At 44.0% G+C, this 19047-nt stretch overlaps 1 protein-coding gene across 1 annotated transcript; it reads left to right on the top strand.

Annotated features, from left to right (window-relative positions):
* The first annotated feature begins 4491 nt into the window (after positions 1-4491).
* map1ab (microtubule-associated protein 1Ab) lies at positions 4492-17702 on the top strand. Its single transcript, XM_076089533.1, has 4 exons — positions 4492-14104; positions 14183-15988; positions 16726-16958; positions 17547-17702. Exons 1-4 carry the CDS (start codon positions 4645-4647, stop codon positions 17700-17702), a joined length of 11655 nt encoding a protein of 3884 aa, XP_075945648.1. The 5' UTR covers positions 4492-4644.
* Positions 17703-19047: the final 1345 nt, after the last annotated feature.

Here is a 19047-nt window from a genome sequence, read left to right as displayed (position 1 = left end):
TTAGAAGTATCAGCTTAAAAACCTGCAATTCATCGCTCGCCCTCGCAAGCTTAGTCATCGCGCTGTGAAACCGGACGTGTCTGTGGGCAGATCTGCTGAAGTGTCAGAAACTCTTCCTGACTGCTCAGTGACTCGGGTATCATCTCTCTCCGTCCCATCAACAAACTCCCTCAATCTCTCTCTCCTCACGCGCTCCGTGCTGGCTCCATCAACAGAGGGAGCCACATCCTCTAGTTTACTTCTGTGATGCTCTCTGAATAATTGATATTTAAGACGTCTATGCGACTTGATTTTTCCTCCTTAGTCATTTCACACCGATCCGCGAGGTTCATGAGGTTTATGTTCTTCCACACATGTGGAACTAAGTTGTTTTGTTTTTTTACTGTGGTTGTACTGTTATCTTTGACCTTCTGTTTGTGATTTATTGTGACACTCTTATTGGCTGCTCAGCCGTGGTTACTGCTGCTCATACCAACAAGCCAAGGCAATTTTATTTGTGTCCTACAGCACACCTGTCACACAGAGCGGCAATTTATAGTGAATCACAGAAGAGTTCAAACAGGATTAGGATGAAAAACGACTCCCGGTATTTAGAAAGTAGCTGCAAAGTTAAAACAACACAGTGTATCATAGATAATAGATAGCAAAGACAAGTCAAGGTAATTCAAATACATAGGACATGAACAGGCGATATTGCAGAAACAATAGTCAGTGTTAAAAAATGTATATATTTAAAGAGTGAAATAAAATAGATGCTTAAATAAGAAGCTCAAATTTAATAAAATATAATAAAGACAAGAATAATAAGTACAGCCCAGTAAGAAATACAATTGAATAATCCCAAAAGGCACTGGCAGTTTAATAAATTAAAGAAAGTGGCTCCAAAGTGGGAAAGTTATTTTAGATTAAAACATGATCAGACGGGCTATTCCAGGACTGTTTGTGTCGACTTTTCCATGTTTTGTGTCGACATCAAGAGCCGTCAGCTGACTGAAATCAGATTATCTGTTCTTAAAGGTTCAAATGGAGAAAGTATGTCATAAATGAGTCAACATTTATTACTCAAAATCTGTTTCTTTTGTTTAGTGCTAATTATAGAGGCGTGAGCCTGTGCGGAGATCATGTGTTTGGTTGTGTGTGTGTGTGTGTGTGTGTGTGTGTGTGTGTGTCTGTGTGTCTGTCTCCTCGATCCTCACTCGTCTTAACTGTCTGGTGGAAGCTGCGAGTGATCCAGAACTTCTTCAGCAGCAAGAGAATGGCTATTCAATCGACTCGGCTAAAAACAAGCCCTACTTGGTTTGTCGCAGGCCATATTTTGGCTTTTGTCGTGGCTCAAACAACTGACATCCACAGTAAAGTTTGGTCTCAATTTGAACCAAAGCATCTGTGGATTAATTCCATACCTGATATGTGATGATCCACTAAAGCTAGGCACGATTTAAGATGATTAAACTTCTTTATCTTCACCGAAATCTTGACGTTAAGGGAGCCGGTAGGGACAACGGAGTGAGATTCAGCTCTTCTTTGTTTGGGAGTTGAGAGGGAGACACACCAGAGATCTGCACACTAACTGAGGGCACTTTTTTAGTTAGCAAATGTTAGCATCCTCACAGAGCAGCTAACGTGACTGTAGACTGTCAGGCAGCTGCATTTCGACTGTAGTTGACTGTTACAATAGAATAATAATAACACACCCAAGATGAATATATAATTTATTTCCTTTTTAGTTTTACTTTTTATATATTCAACGTAAACTGCTGCTGAAAATGTGAAATACAACTTTTTCTAAAGGCCGGATTAGTTTCCAAAAAGAGCCATCAGAACAGCCGACGAAACGGTTTCATGTCGTGAATTTAAAGAAACGAGAAAAAAACTCCCGACAGACATTTGTTCAAGTGGAAATGTCACGGGTGGCTATTTGCTAGATAAGAGGAAAATGTCGTTGAATATAAAACGATTGAATTCAGCTCGTTCGATGAAGAATAAGAAAGCATAAAATACAATCATGAGCTGAAAGCAGATAATATGGCTGCGATTAGCATCTGTAATATAACAGCCACGTATTGAGTGCTTCTTGCTCTGACTCAGACGGTCTAGACGGCTAAGTGCTGCGCTGATTACCTTCGTGATATTTAAGTTTTTTTCTTTCATGCATGAAATTACTTTTCTTTTCAATTTCATTCAAACTCTTATCCATCTTAATTGCTGATATTCTTATAATTGTATAATGTGTCAGTCATTTATACATTACAGGACATGAGGCTGAGTATGATTTACATCAGAGGTTTTTTTCATGGACAACACATGTTGACAGCACAGAGCCTGAAACGATGGCGAAGCACCGTAGACTCGGGGGATGCACTGAAGATCCCGGTGGATGGATGGAGTCACTGAGATCCCCCTATTATTAGACCTCTCTAATATTAGAGCCTGCATCTGTGCTGCAACAAAGGGGAATCAAAAGCTTAGCATCACCCCGGAGTGGAATTAAGTGCTGATGCATAATTGCAATGAATATGCGTAAGGTTGTATGGAAATGTGCTCAACGATGTAGTTCATTTTGTGATATTGTCTTTGTGTGAATTGTTAATATGTCCGGCTTGCAACGTAATAAATCACTCTTCTTTTCTACCACGACCAAATTGCAAGTGGCATATGTTTGAGTCCAGAAAAAGCATGGATATCATTTTTTTATTGTATTAATACCTAATATCAAGGGTAAATAGTGGTCTTAACTTTGTGTTTGATTCAGTGACCTTTTTCCAACTTTTGTTCTTGCGTTGATGCTCGAGCGGGTTGTCTGTCTGTATACAGTGATTGCCCCACATACGATGCAGAGTGCAGTATAGTAACTCTCCCTGACTCAAAAAGGTTTCCCAGATCAGGTCTGGATGTTGTTCAGCAGGCGTCAACTTGTTTACCTCTCCCAGCCTTCACCAGGCCTTGATGGAGTTGAATCTTAATATTAGGCTCAAGTGGTTTATTCATGGAAGATGCTAACAAAACGTTTTCAATCTTCTCCTTCAGGACAAAGAACTCTCCACCACAGGAGTGATGTCCTCGAGACCGTGGTCCTCGTCAACCCTTCAGAAGACACCGTGGTATCAGAGGTACTGTCAACGTGTGCTAAAGTAGAGCACGCTGCTGGTTGCACGTACACTTACATGTCAGGGGTGTGGCCTATTTTAAAGAAAGATACCCACGGACATCACACTGACTCATACATTTATCTGTCAATCCACTGTAAACGTTCAACACCATTGATAATATAGTGATTTTGCTTATGATATCAATATTAAAAAAAAAAAAGAATCACATTTGAATTGCGTGAAAAATGTATATGAACCCTTTAGGAATATGTTAATAAACAAAAAACAAAAATTGATTAACTACAATAGCTGTATTCTACAGCCAGAATAGAATAGTCTAAAAAAGGGAAACGTCCGATTTAAATCAGGATCCATCTGATCAGAATACAACTTTATAAATCTGGCCACGGGTTGAATGGCTGCTTTCGGTACTTGACAGTTTTCGACAGTCGGTTCCCAGTAAATCACTTCATCACATTTGTTAAGGAGAACAGACTGAAGATCTTTGTTTCTCTTGGATTTTTCTGTATTTTTATTTTTTGTAGAAAATTCATTGCCATATTTTGTCAACCTTGACACAATTTAAGTGCATCTTTCGCCTGTGATGCCTCTGTCTCTCCTTTAACTGTCCTCTGTTTCCCAACCTCTTTCTCTCTTTCTCTGTGTGTGTGTGTGTGTGTCCCAGATCCAGTCTCTAGTCACAGACTCAGCAGGACACAAGCTTCTGGTCTTGAGTGGACAAAGCTCAGATCACGGTGGCCTTTTTCTTCAAACTGGGGTTTTCACCTACCAGACCTTGTCACGTGTCTTTGCTGATCCTGGGGTGAGTCAAAAGGACTGTCCAGTAACACTTATTAAGAAATGTAAATGGACTTTAACTTGCCTGTAGCGCCTTTCTAGTCTTCCGACCACTCAAAGCCATTCATACACTGATGGCAGGGGCTACCATGCCTAAGTGACTGCCTAACTAACTAACCAACCCACACATACACTGAAGGCAGAGCTTTTGGGAGCAATTTAGGGTTGAGTATCTTACCTGAGGACACACAGACATGGACTCGAGGAGCCGGGGATCGAACCATCAATCTTCTGATTGGAAAACGACCCCCTCTAGCCACAGCTGCCATAATCCTTTTTTCTTCTGCAAAAGTATCTTGTACATTTGTGAATATGTTTCAGTGTTTTGAAATGATTTATTATGAAAGGATAGGTACATGCCTCCACCACAGAATGAATGTATTGATAGCAAAGGTATTCAGGTCCCAACATTCTCACCTTCCAATTAAATCGATAATTTATTTTTTTGCTACTTTTTTTTTCTTAAGCAGGTCTTCACAACACACTTATAACACAGTAATGCATTCATCGCTGACTAATGTGTCTGGGTGTCTCCCTCCTGCAGGTCAGTGAATTACTGGGCACAACAGCCCCCAAGCAGCAGGCTACACTTACTGTGTCCTGCCGCGGGGAGGTGGGCTGGAGCTCCCTGGGACAGCAGCAGACCCTGCGTGAGTTTCTGGAATACAAACTAAACCCCGAGTCTGTTCTTCCCAAGATGGAGGGCGTCACCGAGTTCACAGAGTACATCTCTGAGACGGTCGACGTCCCTTCGCCTTTTGACCTCCTGGAGCAACCCACATCCGGAGGCTTCCTGAAACTGTCCAAACCGTGTTGCTACATCTTTCCCGGTGGACGCGGAGACTCTGCTCTCTTTGCCGTAAATGGCTTCAACATCTTAGTGGATGGAGGCTCTGAACGAAAATCATGCTTTTGGAAGCTGGTTCGTCACTTGGACCGCATTGACTCGATTCTGCTCACGCACATCGGCGCCGACAATCTCCCAGGTATCAATGGGCTGCTTCAGAGGAAGATAGCAGAACAGGAGGATGAGCAGTCTCAAGGCTCCACCGACTACAGCGACTGGATGAAGAACCTGATCTCTCCTGAACTAGGTGTGGTGTTCTTCAACGTGCCAGAGAAGCTCCGTATGCCAGAATCTAATCTTAAAGTGAAACGCAGCATCGAAGAGGCCTCGCTGACTTTGCAGTACCTGAATAAACTTGGAATCAAACCAGAGCCTCTCTGTCGAGTGGTCAGCAACACTATTGAGCCGATTACTCTGTTCCACAAGATGGGAGTGGGCAGGTTAGACATGTATGTTCTCAATCCTGTCAAAGACAGTAAAGAGATGCAATTTTTAATGCAGAAGTGGGCTGGCAACAGCAAGGCCAAAACTGGTATTGTGCTGCCCAACGGGAAAGAAGGAGAAATATCTGTGCCCTACCTGACATCAGTGACAGCCTTAGTCGTCTGGCTTCCTGCCAACCCTGCTGAAAAGATCATCAGAGTGCTGTTCCCTGGGAATGCACCACAAAACAAGATCCTAGAGGGTCTGGAAAAATTAAAGCACCTTGACTTCTTGCGCTATCCTGTTGCCACACAAAAGGATATTGCCTCCGGAGCTCCTCCCTCTGTTATAAAACAAACCAAGTTAAAACAAAGAACAGACAGCAGAGAGAGCCTCAAGTCATCGCCGAAGACGACTGCAAAAGCCTCAAAGAAAGAAAATGAAGGACAAGATGATGTGTCGGCCGCCACAGAGGCAAAGAGTGAATCTGTGAAGGAAAATATCTCTGAGAAAAAAGAGGAGAAAAAGCCTACTAAAACGATAAAATCTAAAAGTGATGTGCCAGAAAAGAAAAAACTCCTGAAGGAAAAATCCTTAAAAAAGCACCCGAAGGAAAGGGTGTCAAAAATGGATGAGAAAAAGGACAAGGAAAAGAAAGAGATCAAGAAAGTAAAGAAAGATGACTCTGCTAAAAAAGATGAAAAGAAAGATGTTAAGTCCAAAGACGACAAAAAGAAGGACACATCCAAACCAGAGCTGAGAAAAATGACAAAGCCTGACCTGAAACCGTTTACTCCAGAAGTCAGAAAGACATTGCACAAAGCTAAAGTGTCAAGTAAAGCAAAGACCGGAAAAATCAAAGCAGCAAAGACTTTACCTGCTGAGCCGAAGCCTGAGGAGCCAAAACCTGAAACTATTCAACCTGAACCAGCAGAGAATGGAGCTGTTGAGGGCAAGTCTGTTCTCTCAACCCCTGAAGACCTCACCAAGGATTTTGAAAATATGAAAAAAGCTGAAGTTGTAGATGTATCAGCAGAGCCTCCAGACAGTTATGAGCCGACTGCACAAAGCCTTACCCAGGAGAAGCAGGAAGCATCTGAAATTCCACCTGAAACAAAGTCTCCAGAAGAGGAGGCATCAGCCCCAGAAGCCAAAGCTGAAGTTGACAACAACAAGTTGACAGAAGAGAGAGAAATGGAAGATGCTCAAAAGTTTGAGGATGAAGGAGCAGCATCTCAGGATGAGGATGAGGAAGAGGAGGAAGAAGAGGCCCCGGCTGCCAAAAGAAATACAGAAGAGGAGGTGGAAGAAGATATGGGAATAGGTGAAGAGGAAGATGAGGCAAAATGGAAGGAAGCAAAGGACGATGGTCTTGACAGGAAACATGAGTTAGAAGAAATGGAGAAATCCGAAAAACTCTCAGCTAAGGTTGGGACAAAAGTGCAGCTCCAAACGATTCCATCAGAGGAAGACGAGGAGGAGGAGGAGGCAGTGGAGAAAGCTGAACTGGAGGAGGTAGAAGATTTAGATGTTATAGCAGATGAAGAGATCAAACCTGAAGATGCAGCCGAAGAAGAAATGGTCACTGACATTCTGGCTGAAGAAGAGGAAGAGGAGGAGGGCTACCTGTCACATGTTGGAGGGGCCACAGCTCCCATAACCTCGGTAGTTCAAGGAGCCGCTGCAGCTGAACCCATCTCCTACATCCAAGACGAGACCATCCCCGGCTACTCTGAGACGGAACAGACCATCTCTGACGAGGAGATTCACGAGGAGGCAGAGGAGAGGATACCACACCTTCAGTATGACGTCGGTGCCTACGACATCTCTGTTCCAGATCAGACCGGATCATTTGTCAACATTCACGGCATGAGGGAGATGCAAGCTGCAGCTATGACCGAGAAAAGCTTCATCCCAGGCGTGCACGAGCAGGTATCGGTGTTCACCAACATCATCACTGCTCCTCTGGCAGAAGAGGAGCATGTGTCCTCTGCAACGTCCATCACGGAGTATGACAAAGTGTGCTCTTTCCCTACTTCTATTGCTGAAGACCAATCTGTGGCATCTGTTGCAGCACCTTCAGCTGAGGAACCCCCCAAAAGTCCCGTTATCCTGTCAACCCCACCCGAAGCCACCCAAGGCAAAGAGCAGCCACTCTCTGCAAGATCTCTTTCACCACCTTCTTTAGAAGAAGACAAACAGTCCAAGTCTCCTTCTTATGACTTTGAGCTTCCTGTTGCAGAAGTGAAGACGCCGGCTAAAGCTCCCGAAGCTCACGAGGAAGAAGAGGAAGCGGAAGAGGAGGAGGAAGACCAAACTCCTAATGTAGACATTTCACTTGAAAAACTCCAAGAGGGCTATGCTTCATCCCAATTATTACAACATAAAGAGACGGATATTGAAAAGCTTGCTGGCTCAGTGTCTCCAGTTTCTATACAAGACACCAAACCAGTCCACCTACCAATTGAAGAAGAAAATAGAATAGCTGTTGCACCTAAGGATATTTCATCTGTTGTGCCTACTAGACCTTTTGGATCGGACTCAGTGACTTCAGAGAGTGAAGAGCGCTGCTTCAGTCCAGATGATATCACTGTGAAAATGGCCTCCCCTCCACAGTCCGGACCACCGAGTGCGGCTCACTCTCCTCTTCGTCAGTCACCAGTGGAAGACAAGACGAAGGTTTTCCCTGATTTAGCAACAGACGAGAAAACAAAAAAGACCGATGAAGCAGGAACAGAGACACAAAAAGATGTTGATAAACAGAAAGCAGATCAGTATGAAGTAGATGTTTCAACATCTTTAGACGAATCATTTGAGAAGGACATGAAAGAGGTTCCAGTGATGAAGGAGTCAGAAAAAGACTCTTCATCAGTGCCAAAAGATGAAGGCAAGCGGTCAGAAACAATCCCTGTGTTTGCTGCGTCTTTAAGAGAAGTTCAGCCACCCGCGTCAGTGAGGGATTCCCTCATTTCATCTGGACAAAGTGATAAAGAGGTGGACCACATGCTCAAAGAAAAAGAACCCAAAGTGCCGATTACAGGAACCTTTCCAGAGAGGGAAAGTCGTTTCCTGGACGATAAAGATGATAACAAGAAAGATGATGATGATGATCATGGTGATAAACCTGCAGTTAAAACCATTAAGGCAGAACAGGAGAAAGAAAAGGACGACACCTCTGATGTCCTACAAATCAAGGATGAGCAAAAACAGAAATCTGTCATCCAGGAAGACGTTTCTGCCGTTACGTCCATCACGGATGAGAGAGTAGAGCAAGAGACAATAAAGGATGATACCTCTGATATTAAACCCATCAAAGAAGAGCAAATTGCAAAGGACATTTTCACGGCTGTTACAGCCACCAAAGAAGAGCATAAAGAGCCTGAAAAGGACCACACTCCTGAAGTCACAACCAAAGAAGCAGAGATGGAAATTGTTGCTTCTGAGAACAAAGAAATGAAAAATGAGCCGAAGCAGAGAGTTGATGATTTTGACCTCAAAAACAAAGGTGCTGAGGAAGATGAGCTTGAAAGAAATGATTTGTTTGATAGTGACATTTCTGATATTAGCCCTGTAAAGACTGAACAGGTCCGCGCCACAGATATCAAGCCTGTTAAAGACGAGATGGAGAAAGAGGTAAAAAGAGACGACATGCCCATTACTGAACCTACTAAAGATGAAAAGAAAAAGGAGACATCTGATATCAAAGTGATTGAAGACAAGAAAGAGGAAAAAGAGATGGAAAAGATAGATGCTTCTGCTACCAAGTCCTTTACAGATGAGCAGAGGGAAGATGATAAAGAGATTGGTGACATCACTGTTGCTAAAGTCACCAAAGAAGAAGAAATGATGAGTAAGGGGGATACGTCTGCTGCTAAGGGGCAAGAGATTTGTAGAGATGCTGTCTCAACCATCAGCCTGAGTGAAGATGAAATTCCTGCTGCCAAGTTAGCCACAGAGCAAGAAAAAGATAAGGAGACAAGTAAAGATGATAGTTCTGACACCAAACTCTCCAAGGAGCAGGAAAAAGATATGACGACAAGCAAGGATGATGCCCAGATCTTCAAACCTACTATAGAGGACATAAGTAAATATGATACTGCTGCTATTACCAAGGCAGAGGAAGAAGATAAACTGCCAAGAACAGAAGATACTTCTGCTGCTAAACCAACACTTGCAAAAGACAAGGAACAAGAGGAAAGTAAAGATGACACTTCCGCCACCAAATTTACCAAGATAGAAGCAGAGCATGTACAATTAAGTAAAGATGATGATTTCTCTGCCGCATCAAGCAAGGCAGAAGCAGAAGAGACACTTAAAGATGCCATCAAACCAGTCGTGGAGGACAGAAAGCAGAAAGAAAGTAATGAAGATGCTGTCAAAACCGCCAAGACAGAGGAAGAGGATGTAATGATGTGCAAAGATCCAACATCCAAGGACGAATTTGTTACTAAACCCACCATGCAAGACGAAAAGGTGAAAGAAATCAGTAAAGATATTAGTGCTGTCAAATCAACGATAGAAGAAGAAAAGGAGAAAGCAGTAGATAATAAGGAAACTTTCGCTGAGGAATGGGTGTCAATTCAAGATCATAGTGTTGCTATCGAACCCATCAAGGAAGAAAAATATACAGTAATTATTAAGGATGAAATTTCTGGTATCAAACCTACCAAGGAGGAAGAAAGCAAAGACATTTCTGGTGTGAAACCCCCTGAAGATGAGGAGAAGGTAGAGATGAAAGATGTTACATCTGATGTAAAACTCTTCAAGGAGGAGGCAAAAGAAATCCCAAAGGATGATATTTATGATAAAGAAATTAAAATGAAAGAGAAAGAAATGGAGCAGAAGGATGATACATATGTCAAAGACATAAAGGATGATAAAGGGGTGACAAATGGTGACATTCCTGACAAACAGATGAAAACGCAGGAGGTTAAAGAGCAGGAGAAGGCTGATATCTCTGATCACAAACCGATTCTGGAGGAAATTAAAGATAAAAAAACTGAGAAAGATGACACTAACAAGGAGAAAGAAACTGACTCCAGTGTAGAGCAGCCCAAGGATGGGAAAGAGAAAGAGTCATCTAAAGTTGAAACCATCGAGGTTGAAGGCAAACAGGGCAGTTGTGAAGCGGAATCCACCAAACAGGAGGCAGAGGAAGAGATGTACAATCCAACATTAAGCGCCAAAGATGATAAAAAAGGGAAAGATGATTATCCTTTCGATACTGAATCAAAGAAGGATGATAAAAAAGAGGTGCATCTTCCCGTGTCTCTGACCTTGGAAGAAGAGAGAACGAAAAAGGATGATATTTGGGACATTAGTGATAAGCATATACATGAAGCAACCTCTGATAAGCTTACTGGAACTCAGGTTGAGAAGGAATCTTTTGGTGCTGCAGAGATTCAGCAAGGCACCTCTGTAACTACATCAAGTGAAGACATGAAACCAGTGAAAGATGACGTCTGTGTGTCTCCCAGCCACATCCAGGAGGAGCAAAAAGAAGCAAAGGACGAGAAGATGGAGAAAGAAAAAGACGACACGCATGTTGCTGAACTGAGCAAAGAACAGAAAATGGAAAAAGAACAAGAAAAAGAATACACCTATGAGACTGATGACACCAAAGATGAAAAGATGATGAAAGGAAAAGATGTTGCCGACAAGAAGACAGATGAGATCACTGAAAAAGACTCCTGTGATGGAGACCACACCAGAGAGGAGAAATGGGAGAGAGAGGAGTTACAAGAGAAAGACATTAAACAACCTGCACTGAAAGTGTCAGGAGAAGCATTTGTGGTTCAGTCGTCTGACGAAGACAGGGGAGATGAAGAGGAGGAGGACATTTGTATGGGAGGAGCAGGCTCCAGACCTTTGTCAGTGGAGCTGAGAAAATCAGAACATGACATCTCGTCTGCAGGCCTGCCCTCATCCCAAAAACCACAGACAAGTGACCAAACTAAACCGCCAATATCGGAGCAGACCACAGGGATCATACCAACACTCACAATGCAGGAGCCCTCGATAGATGAAGACGGCAAAGAGTTTGGCATAGAAGAATCCAGACTTTCACCTGAAGCAGGCAAAGAAACCACAGCTGCACCACTTGCCAAGCCAGAGCCCTCCTTTGATATTGTCACATCAATGGAGACGACTACACAAGAAAAGGCTTCCGATATACCAGCAGCTAAAGCAGAGCCAATATCGGACTCAACTGAGCAAAAGCCCGTGTTGTCAACAGTATCGAGCACCGACAGTCAACCCAGGAGCTCTACGCTCTCGAGCACTGAGAGCCAGTCCAGTGTGGAGGAAACACCACAACAAGAGCAACAAATACCGCCTCTGACAAGCTCAGCGGTCAGTGCTACAGAAAAAGCAAAGCTGGATGAGAAACCAGGAAAGGAAGCAGAGAGGGAGATGGAAGGAGAGCGAGAGGTGGCTTCTCCCGGATTATCACAGCCTTGTTCATATTTTATGTTGGATTCTGAGGATGCCAGCCACACAGAAGTTGTTAAATCTGACACTGCAAAAATGACCTCAGAGAAGGAAACAGTCGGTGGAAGCATCGGAGATGAAAAGCAAACCTTTGGTGCGTCCAAGTACGATCCGTATGAAAAGCCAATTCCAAAGGATCATGACTTGGACTCCAGAGAAGAAAGCGAGGTTTCTTTGGATTTCGATCACGCCTCTGATATTGGTATTGATGATAACAGAAGAACAAGCCAGACAGAGGCTGGAGGAGCCATGTTCGTCCTGGACGAGCCTCTGTCCTTTAGTAGAGTCGACTACAGCCCAGTGTCTCTCACTGAGAGTGAGAGAAGCAGCCACCATAGTGCCTCTCCTAAATATGAAGACAGGGAGAAAGGCCAAGAGGAAGAGTGTGAGCGAGAAGAAAGACCAGATACACCTTATGTTGAAAAGAGCTTTTCATCCGTGGACATGCAAGATAACAAAATGTCCCAGGCGGCTGAGTCTTATTCTTTCAGTCCCAAAGAGGATAAACCTGAGAAATCGGAGAAAGAGAAAGAGGACATGAAGGAAGGTGCTGCGGCAGCAGCTTTTCCAACGGGGGCGACAGGAGAAAGTGATACGGCTTCTGCCAGTGCTGCTGTTCAATCAGCAGGTGCATCATTAAGACAAGAAACACCGTCTCCGTCATGGAGCCAATCAGATCTTGGTACCCAAGTGTCTGCTGCTCCCGTAGCTTTTGGGGAATTCACAGAAAAAAGAACAACAGAAAAGGAGAGAGAAAAATCTGCTGAGTCACTCAAAGACAAAATGGAGTCCTCTGATCATGAGGGATCTCCATCTGGTCGGCATTCACCTGCAGAAAAAGACATTTTACCTCAACAAGCATCAACTTTAGAGAAAGCAGAAACGTCAAGGACTGCCTCTGCTGCCACATTTTCAGGACATGAAATAGACGATAATGTTTTGGCATCTGAGAATAATCAAATTAGCAGCTCTGCCTCTTGTAAATCCATGTCAGACTTTCCTTATGGAAAAGAGAGCCTGATAGATAAAGGGTTACTTGTAGAAGGGGAAGATTTCAATGTTGATGATGATGATGAGGAGGAAGATGATGATGATGAGGAGGAGGAGGAAGAAGAGGAGGATTTGAGTGATGTAGATATGGAAAAGGGTGCCAGAGAACAGTCTGAAAAAGAAATGTGCAGACGTAGCTCTGGTGATAGTGCTACGTTAGCAGAGGTAGAGGACTCAAATAAAAAGTCTCAGCTGCCTGAATCAACCCTCCTTAAAGATGAAACTGTCTGTAAACCAACAGCTGACGATGCCTCAGCTTCAGACAAGCAGGACGTGAGTAAAAAACCATCATCTCCTGAAACAAAACCACTCAACAAAGATGATACAGCCACATCCAAACGTCCTGAGGCAAGGAGTGACGATGCAGGTAAAACAACTCCGTCACCAGACCCAAGTGTTCGCAGAATGGACGAAAGTGGTTTCACTACATCAGATGCTCTAAAACTTCCTGAAACAAAGAAAGCAGAGGACACAGACACAAAGTATTTGTCTCCTGAACCAACCACAAAGAGAAGGTTGTCATCGGCAGAGGATTTGAGCTCTTATGAAGTACTACAGACAAAAGAAGGAGATGACGACAAAGTGTCTCTATCGCCAAGCTTTTTGAAAAAGGAAACTTGTCAACCAATGTCCACAAGCAGCTTGACAGGCAGCTTTTTGCCACCTGACCATTCAGAATCCATTGCCAAGACTACATCTAGTCCCTCCCCTCCTCTAAGAGGTAGCTATGCCGACATCGGACAGAGTAGATCTGGAGGTTATTCTGAGCATTTTTACAGTGAGAATAGTCAAGTAGGATTGAAGGAAGATAAAGAAGAAACCTGTGTGCTCTCAGATGCCTCCCAGCTAGCCAAGCTAAGCGATGATACATATTATAGCCAAAGAAACATCCAAGAAGAGAATCTAGATGAGGGGCAGACCCTAGATATCACCACAAGACATGAGGAAAGTGCCTCATCACCATGCACATACACCACCTTAACATACTCTACTTCAACATACTCCTCCACATCATACAGTTACTCGTCCTCAGCCTCAACTTCTGCCCCTTTGAGCAAACCGTGTGGAGACAAAGTCAAAACTTTTACAACAATATCAAGCCCTAGAGTACCTCTAGCCAAAGAGGAGCCATCGGCGGCAGAGTCTCAGAGCTCCTGCTTTGGAGGATTTCAGAGAGATGAGTACATGGAGGTGACGACGAAACCTGCAACAAAAGTGTCTTTACCCGGCCAGTCTGATGAGACCAAACCATCATATGCATTCTTGTCTACCACTGACAAACAGACTGAGGGTCAAAGTGGTTCTGCAAAGCCTGAAACTGAGACAAAGTCAAGCACTGACTGTTTTTATATGCTAGAAACTAAGATTACACCATCCTCCGCTGCACCATCCCTGCAAAGCATGGAACCAGTAAAGGTGTCAGAGAGTGTATCAGAGGCTTGCTTTGATGTCTCTCCCCTCCAAAGGGCTCACTCCTCTGACAAGGTGTCCCAAGAGTCATCAGACGATGAGGAGCCTGTTACACTTGAAATGGAGGACAGCACCTTACCATGTCGTATTGAATGTCAAAAAATCAAAGTGGCTGAGCAAAAGGAGAGTTTTTCATTGATAACCGAGTCATATGTGGTAGGTAGTACCTCACAGTCCACAGAGAATAAGACGGTCACCAACACCTCTACTACTGTTGTGTCTAAACCTGACGTGGTGATGGAAACAACTCAACAGACAGCCTCACTTAACTCACTTAGTGATAGCGGAGCTAGCAAAACCACATGTGCCACAACAGTCGTGTCCAAAGCAGAGGACGATAAAGAGAAAAAGGAGAAAACACCGGAGGTAAAAGAGGAGAACACAAACAGAGCAATTGCACCTTTGAAGGAAGATGAGAAGGTTTCAGAAAAAGATGAAAAGACATTAACTGCTAAAGACGGTGAGGTCAAGCAGAAAATAGAGGAAAGGTTGTGTAAAGACAGCACAGAGGAGAGGAAGGCAACATCTGATCCAAAGATGTGTGAAAAAGCAGAAGATGGTAAGAAAGGAGAGGCAGAAAAAATCGAGGAGAAAAGCTTCTTGGAGATGCCACCAGAGAGATTAGAGGTCAGGAGAAGGAGCAGTATATCTGATTGGGAACTACTACAGAGGCCTGAAGACTGCCCAAGTGCCCCTCCTCCAGGTTATGGTGATGATGACGAGGAGGAAGAGGATGAAGAAGCGATGGAATGGATGACCAGTGTCCACAGTACCGCTATGTCCTCGTCGAAAGATACCCATCACACAGAAACATCAAGCAAAGGAGCCGCAAGGGCTGATCGTCCCTCTGACTTGAACACCGGTGCCGCCTCCTCCTCTGCTTCCTATCCAGGCCACTCCTCTTGCGAATACAAACATCGCAAAGGAGAACTTTCTCCATCGTTCATCAACCCGAGCCCTCATCCGCTCTCCAGTGACGAGGGCGAGGGTGAGGAGGACGACCGCAGTGACCACTCCCAGGAAGGAGACGAGGACGATCAGGAGCAACACTCCGTGAAAAGGAGGTCGCACAAGCAGAGGCACCACCACACTCCGAGTTTACCCGGAGATGCTGGACAGGGGCCACAGCAGCTGCCCGGCGCCATGTCGTCCGGTTTGGCTGTGACGTTAGCTGGAGAGGAAACACCTCCGACATCAGCGAGCGAGTCGTTGCCTTCACAGTCGGATTCTGACGTTCCTCCAGAGACCGAGGAGTGTCCGTCCATAACAGCTGAGGGAAATCTGGACTCGGACGAAGACGCCGAACATCTGCCGGTGGACAAATTATCTGGAGCTGGGGGGGGTCACCATCCTCCATCACCAAGGTCAGCTCAGAAGACTCATGACCCATCTCCCACCCCGATGAAGGACCCTCATCCCCACCCTCCGCACCCAGATGTGTGCATGGTAGATCCAGAGGCTCTTCTCAATGACCACAGCAGCACAGAGAAACTTCTTAAAAAGGAGCACAAGACCACCAAGGGCCTCAGAAAGGGCAAACCCAAGTCGGCCTCCCCCGCTCGTAAGGGGGAAGTCAGGAAGAGGTCCTCTACTCCAGTGAAGCAGACCTCCAAGGACTCCGCCTCACCTCGATCAGCCTCCCTCAGGAGGAAGGATGCAGACCGAAGCTCCAGGCTGATCAAGATGTCTGAGACTCAAGGCTCCAGGAGTGAGATCCTCAACCCGGGGAAAGGCTTGGTCAATGGAGTCAAGAGCAGTTCAGGTGTGTTAACATCTTCCCATCCTGTAACGTAACAGAAATGTACCTTCAACATGATTCCTGGGTTGATTCATACTGCCTTCTCACCAGATTAAGGATTTTCCAAAGCTAGAAATGATATATCTGAGATACTGATACTGAGATACTGATACCTGGTATTGGATCTTTTTGACAATTAAAATTAAGTTAGAAGTAGATGTTAAGACCCAGTGATCCAACGGAATCCAGCTATTAGCAACATTTACATGTTCATCAAAAAGCAATGATAATGTCATCCAAACAAATACATAGTGTTTTTGAATTCACAATATTTAAATGTGATTCAGCTTTTGAAATATACTTAACTACACTAACATATAAATAATTATACTAACGTCAGGAGATGACATTTAGGAAAGTTGTACATGTACTATGTGGTTGATAAGATTTTGTGCAAATTAACTAGTTGAGTGGTTACATTATTTTTAGATTTAATTATTTGTTTATGTAAATCAATGCAATCATGTTAGCAGCTTATTTTGAACATTGCCTTTCTTTCTGCAGCTATGATAAGTCTGCACTTGACTGTCTTATAATTCAGACATGCAACTGCTCTTCATCAGATTTATGGTTAATTGTGGTCAATTAATGAGTGATTGATTTATATAAATAAGATAGTGAACATCAGGTAATTTGTTCAGTTGAGGAACAAGTTGGTCTATTCGCCTGTAATGCTGTTTTATATCTCTGCTCACCTCCAGGAAACAACTCCCAGAAAACTAGCTCGGCCGTGCCCCCTGGACCACCCATCTATGTCGACCTGGCCTACGTGCCCAACCACTGCAGTGCCAAGAACGTGGATCAGGAGTTCTTCAAGAGAGTGCGAGCTTCGTACTATGTGGTGAGCGGGAACGACCCGGGCAGTGGAGAGCCCAGCCGTGGAGTCCTGGATGCCCTGCTGGAGGGCAAAGCTCAGTGGGGCTCCAATTTACAGGTATTTACCTTCATCAGGCCGTCTATACCGACCTAATTATGACGGTCCTGGTAAAACGTTCAGGAAAACGGTGCTTTACAGTAATTGCGCTATTGCCTTAAAAGCAGAGAAAACTAAACCTGCCTTCACCTGCAAGCAACATCAGAAATGTTTCAACATGCAACCCAAAATATGGTCAGTGTTTCCCCTATTTTCCTGTGCCACTGCTAGAATTTAACACAATCATTAGTATCCTCTGCTCCCGTGTTTCACCTTTACACACTAACTTTGTCACTACCGGTTACAAACAGGCTTGGTAGTAAACGACATGCTAACAGGCTGATGGATTTGGTGTAGTTAGCTGAGCTAGACCAAAGAATATTTGGTTAAAACAGGTCGGTGATGCTGTTTTGCCCTCATTTGTCTCCTTGATGTTTGCTGGAAATGATGAGCCCTGTGACACATTTTATTTTTAAATATGTGCTGTGCAGTGGATCGACAAAATGAAAAGATTTCGAAATAAAATGTCAGAAAAAGTCATAGTATAGTACGTCATGTTATGTTATATACTTTGCCCCCTCTCATTTTATTTCCATGTGTCCCTGTCAGGTGACCCTGATCCCGACCCACGACTCTGAGGTGACACGGGACTGGTACCAGCAGACTCACGAGAGGCAGCAGGACCTGAACATCATGGTTCTGGCCTCCAGCAGCACCGTGGTCATGCAGGATGAGTCCTTCCCTGCCTGCAAGATCGAGTTCTGAGCTCCTCCCCACCCCCTCCTCCCGTCTGCCCCCTCCCCGTCATCTGTTCTCACTGGAGGTAGAGCGAGACCGAACAGCAATCTCTGCTTCAAAGCTTCTCGCTCTCATGGTACCAGTCCAAAACGCATTTGCTGCAGCCCTCAATACACTAGATTCTGTTAACTGAAATCAAAGTTATGCTCTCTGTGACAGTGGGGTTTATGACGCAAAAAATAACGTGCCGTTATGTTTTTTTTCTTCTCACACAGGCACTTACAATCGTGGTAAAAAATTCTAAAACATTTCCAGTAACATTATCACGCTCGCTTTGCCTCAAATCCAACAGACGAATGGACGTCATTATCCCACAAATGCATAATGCCAGAGATTTGCAAGGTGTAGTTCTAAAACTCTACGGCTCAAATCACTACTGACACGGAAATTCAATACTCCCAAGTAGCAAATTTCTAATCCAAAATGGCCAAAACAAGAGCAAAAACACTGTAAAAACAGAAGTTCTCATTAGTTAACTTCTCCAAAAATGAATCAGTGATCGATAACATGCAGTGTTTTTAGGAGAATAGACATTTTCCTGTTTATTTACCATCTGTGCTCCTCCTTTGCAATTCTGATCACGCTACAGTAGCTGTTGGATGAACTCAATAATTACATAGATTGATGTTGCAAAAAAAACACAAAAAAAAAAATGTTCCTTCTCGTCATTTGTGGTGAAGTTTTAGGAGGTGCCTGAAGTTGGACCTCTTTCTGCTCGGCTTTCACATCCTAGCTGGTGCATGATGCTTGCGTTTTTAGCTCGGACTCTTTAAGAACTGCAGAGGGTTAGTCCTCTCTTTAGCCAGCCTTTAAGTGTGGAATGCAGTATAGTGTAGATAGCTCACTACACTGTTTGGCTGTCAATGCTCAAGTGAATTCAATAGGTGCCAGGCAAAAGGACGACGATGTCTGTGCACTAAATCATACCTCTGCTGGATGTAATGGTCCCTCTTTAAGTCCTTATCATGCTCTTTGATGGTCGTATGTACTCCAGTATACATGTAGGGTTAACGTTTCTATTTCAATACAGAGTTATGTTACATAAATTATATATTTTGTGATGATGCACAGGGAAATAGGCGAATGCAGTGGTTTGGATGATGCATTTGAGGAGAAGGTTTAATTAATCGGTCATTTCCTCCCGTTCAGCTACATCTCACCGTCTCCGTCGATATCACAGAGCGATGGGAAGATGAAACGAGCAGTGACCGGTGACAAATGTAGCAACAGAAGCCCGTCCACTGGCCCCTTCAGAGGGAGTAAGAACTGCAATATTTATAGGTATTATTGGAGTTATTTTTCAGGGAAAAAG

Source organism: Anarhichas minor, unplaced genomic scaffold, assembly GCF_050575085.1.
Source record: "Anarhichas minor isolate MPS153535 unplaced genomic scaffold, ASM5057508v1 ptg000011l, whole genome shotgun sequence".
In the NCBI taxonomy this organism is placed as follows: domain Eukaryota; kingdom Metazoa; phylum Chordata; class Actinopteri; order Perciformes; family Anarhichadidae; genus Anarhichas; species Anarhichas minor.
The sequence above is the reverse complement of the archived record's forward strand: the minus strand, read 5'-3'. Positions and strand labels throughout refer to the sequence as shown.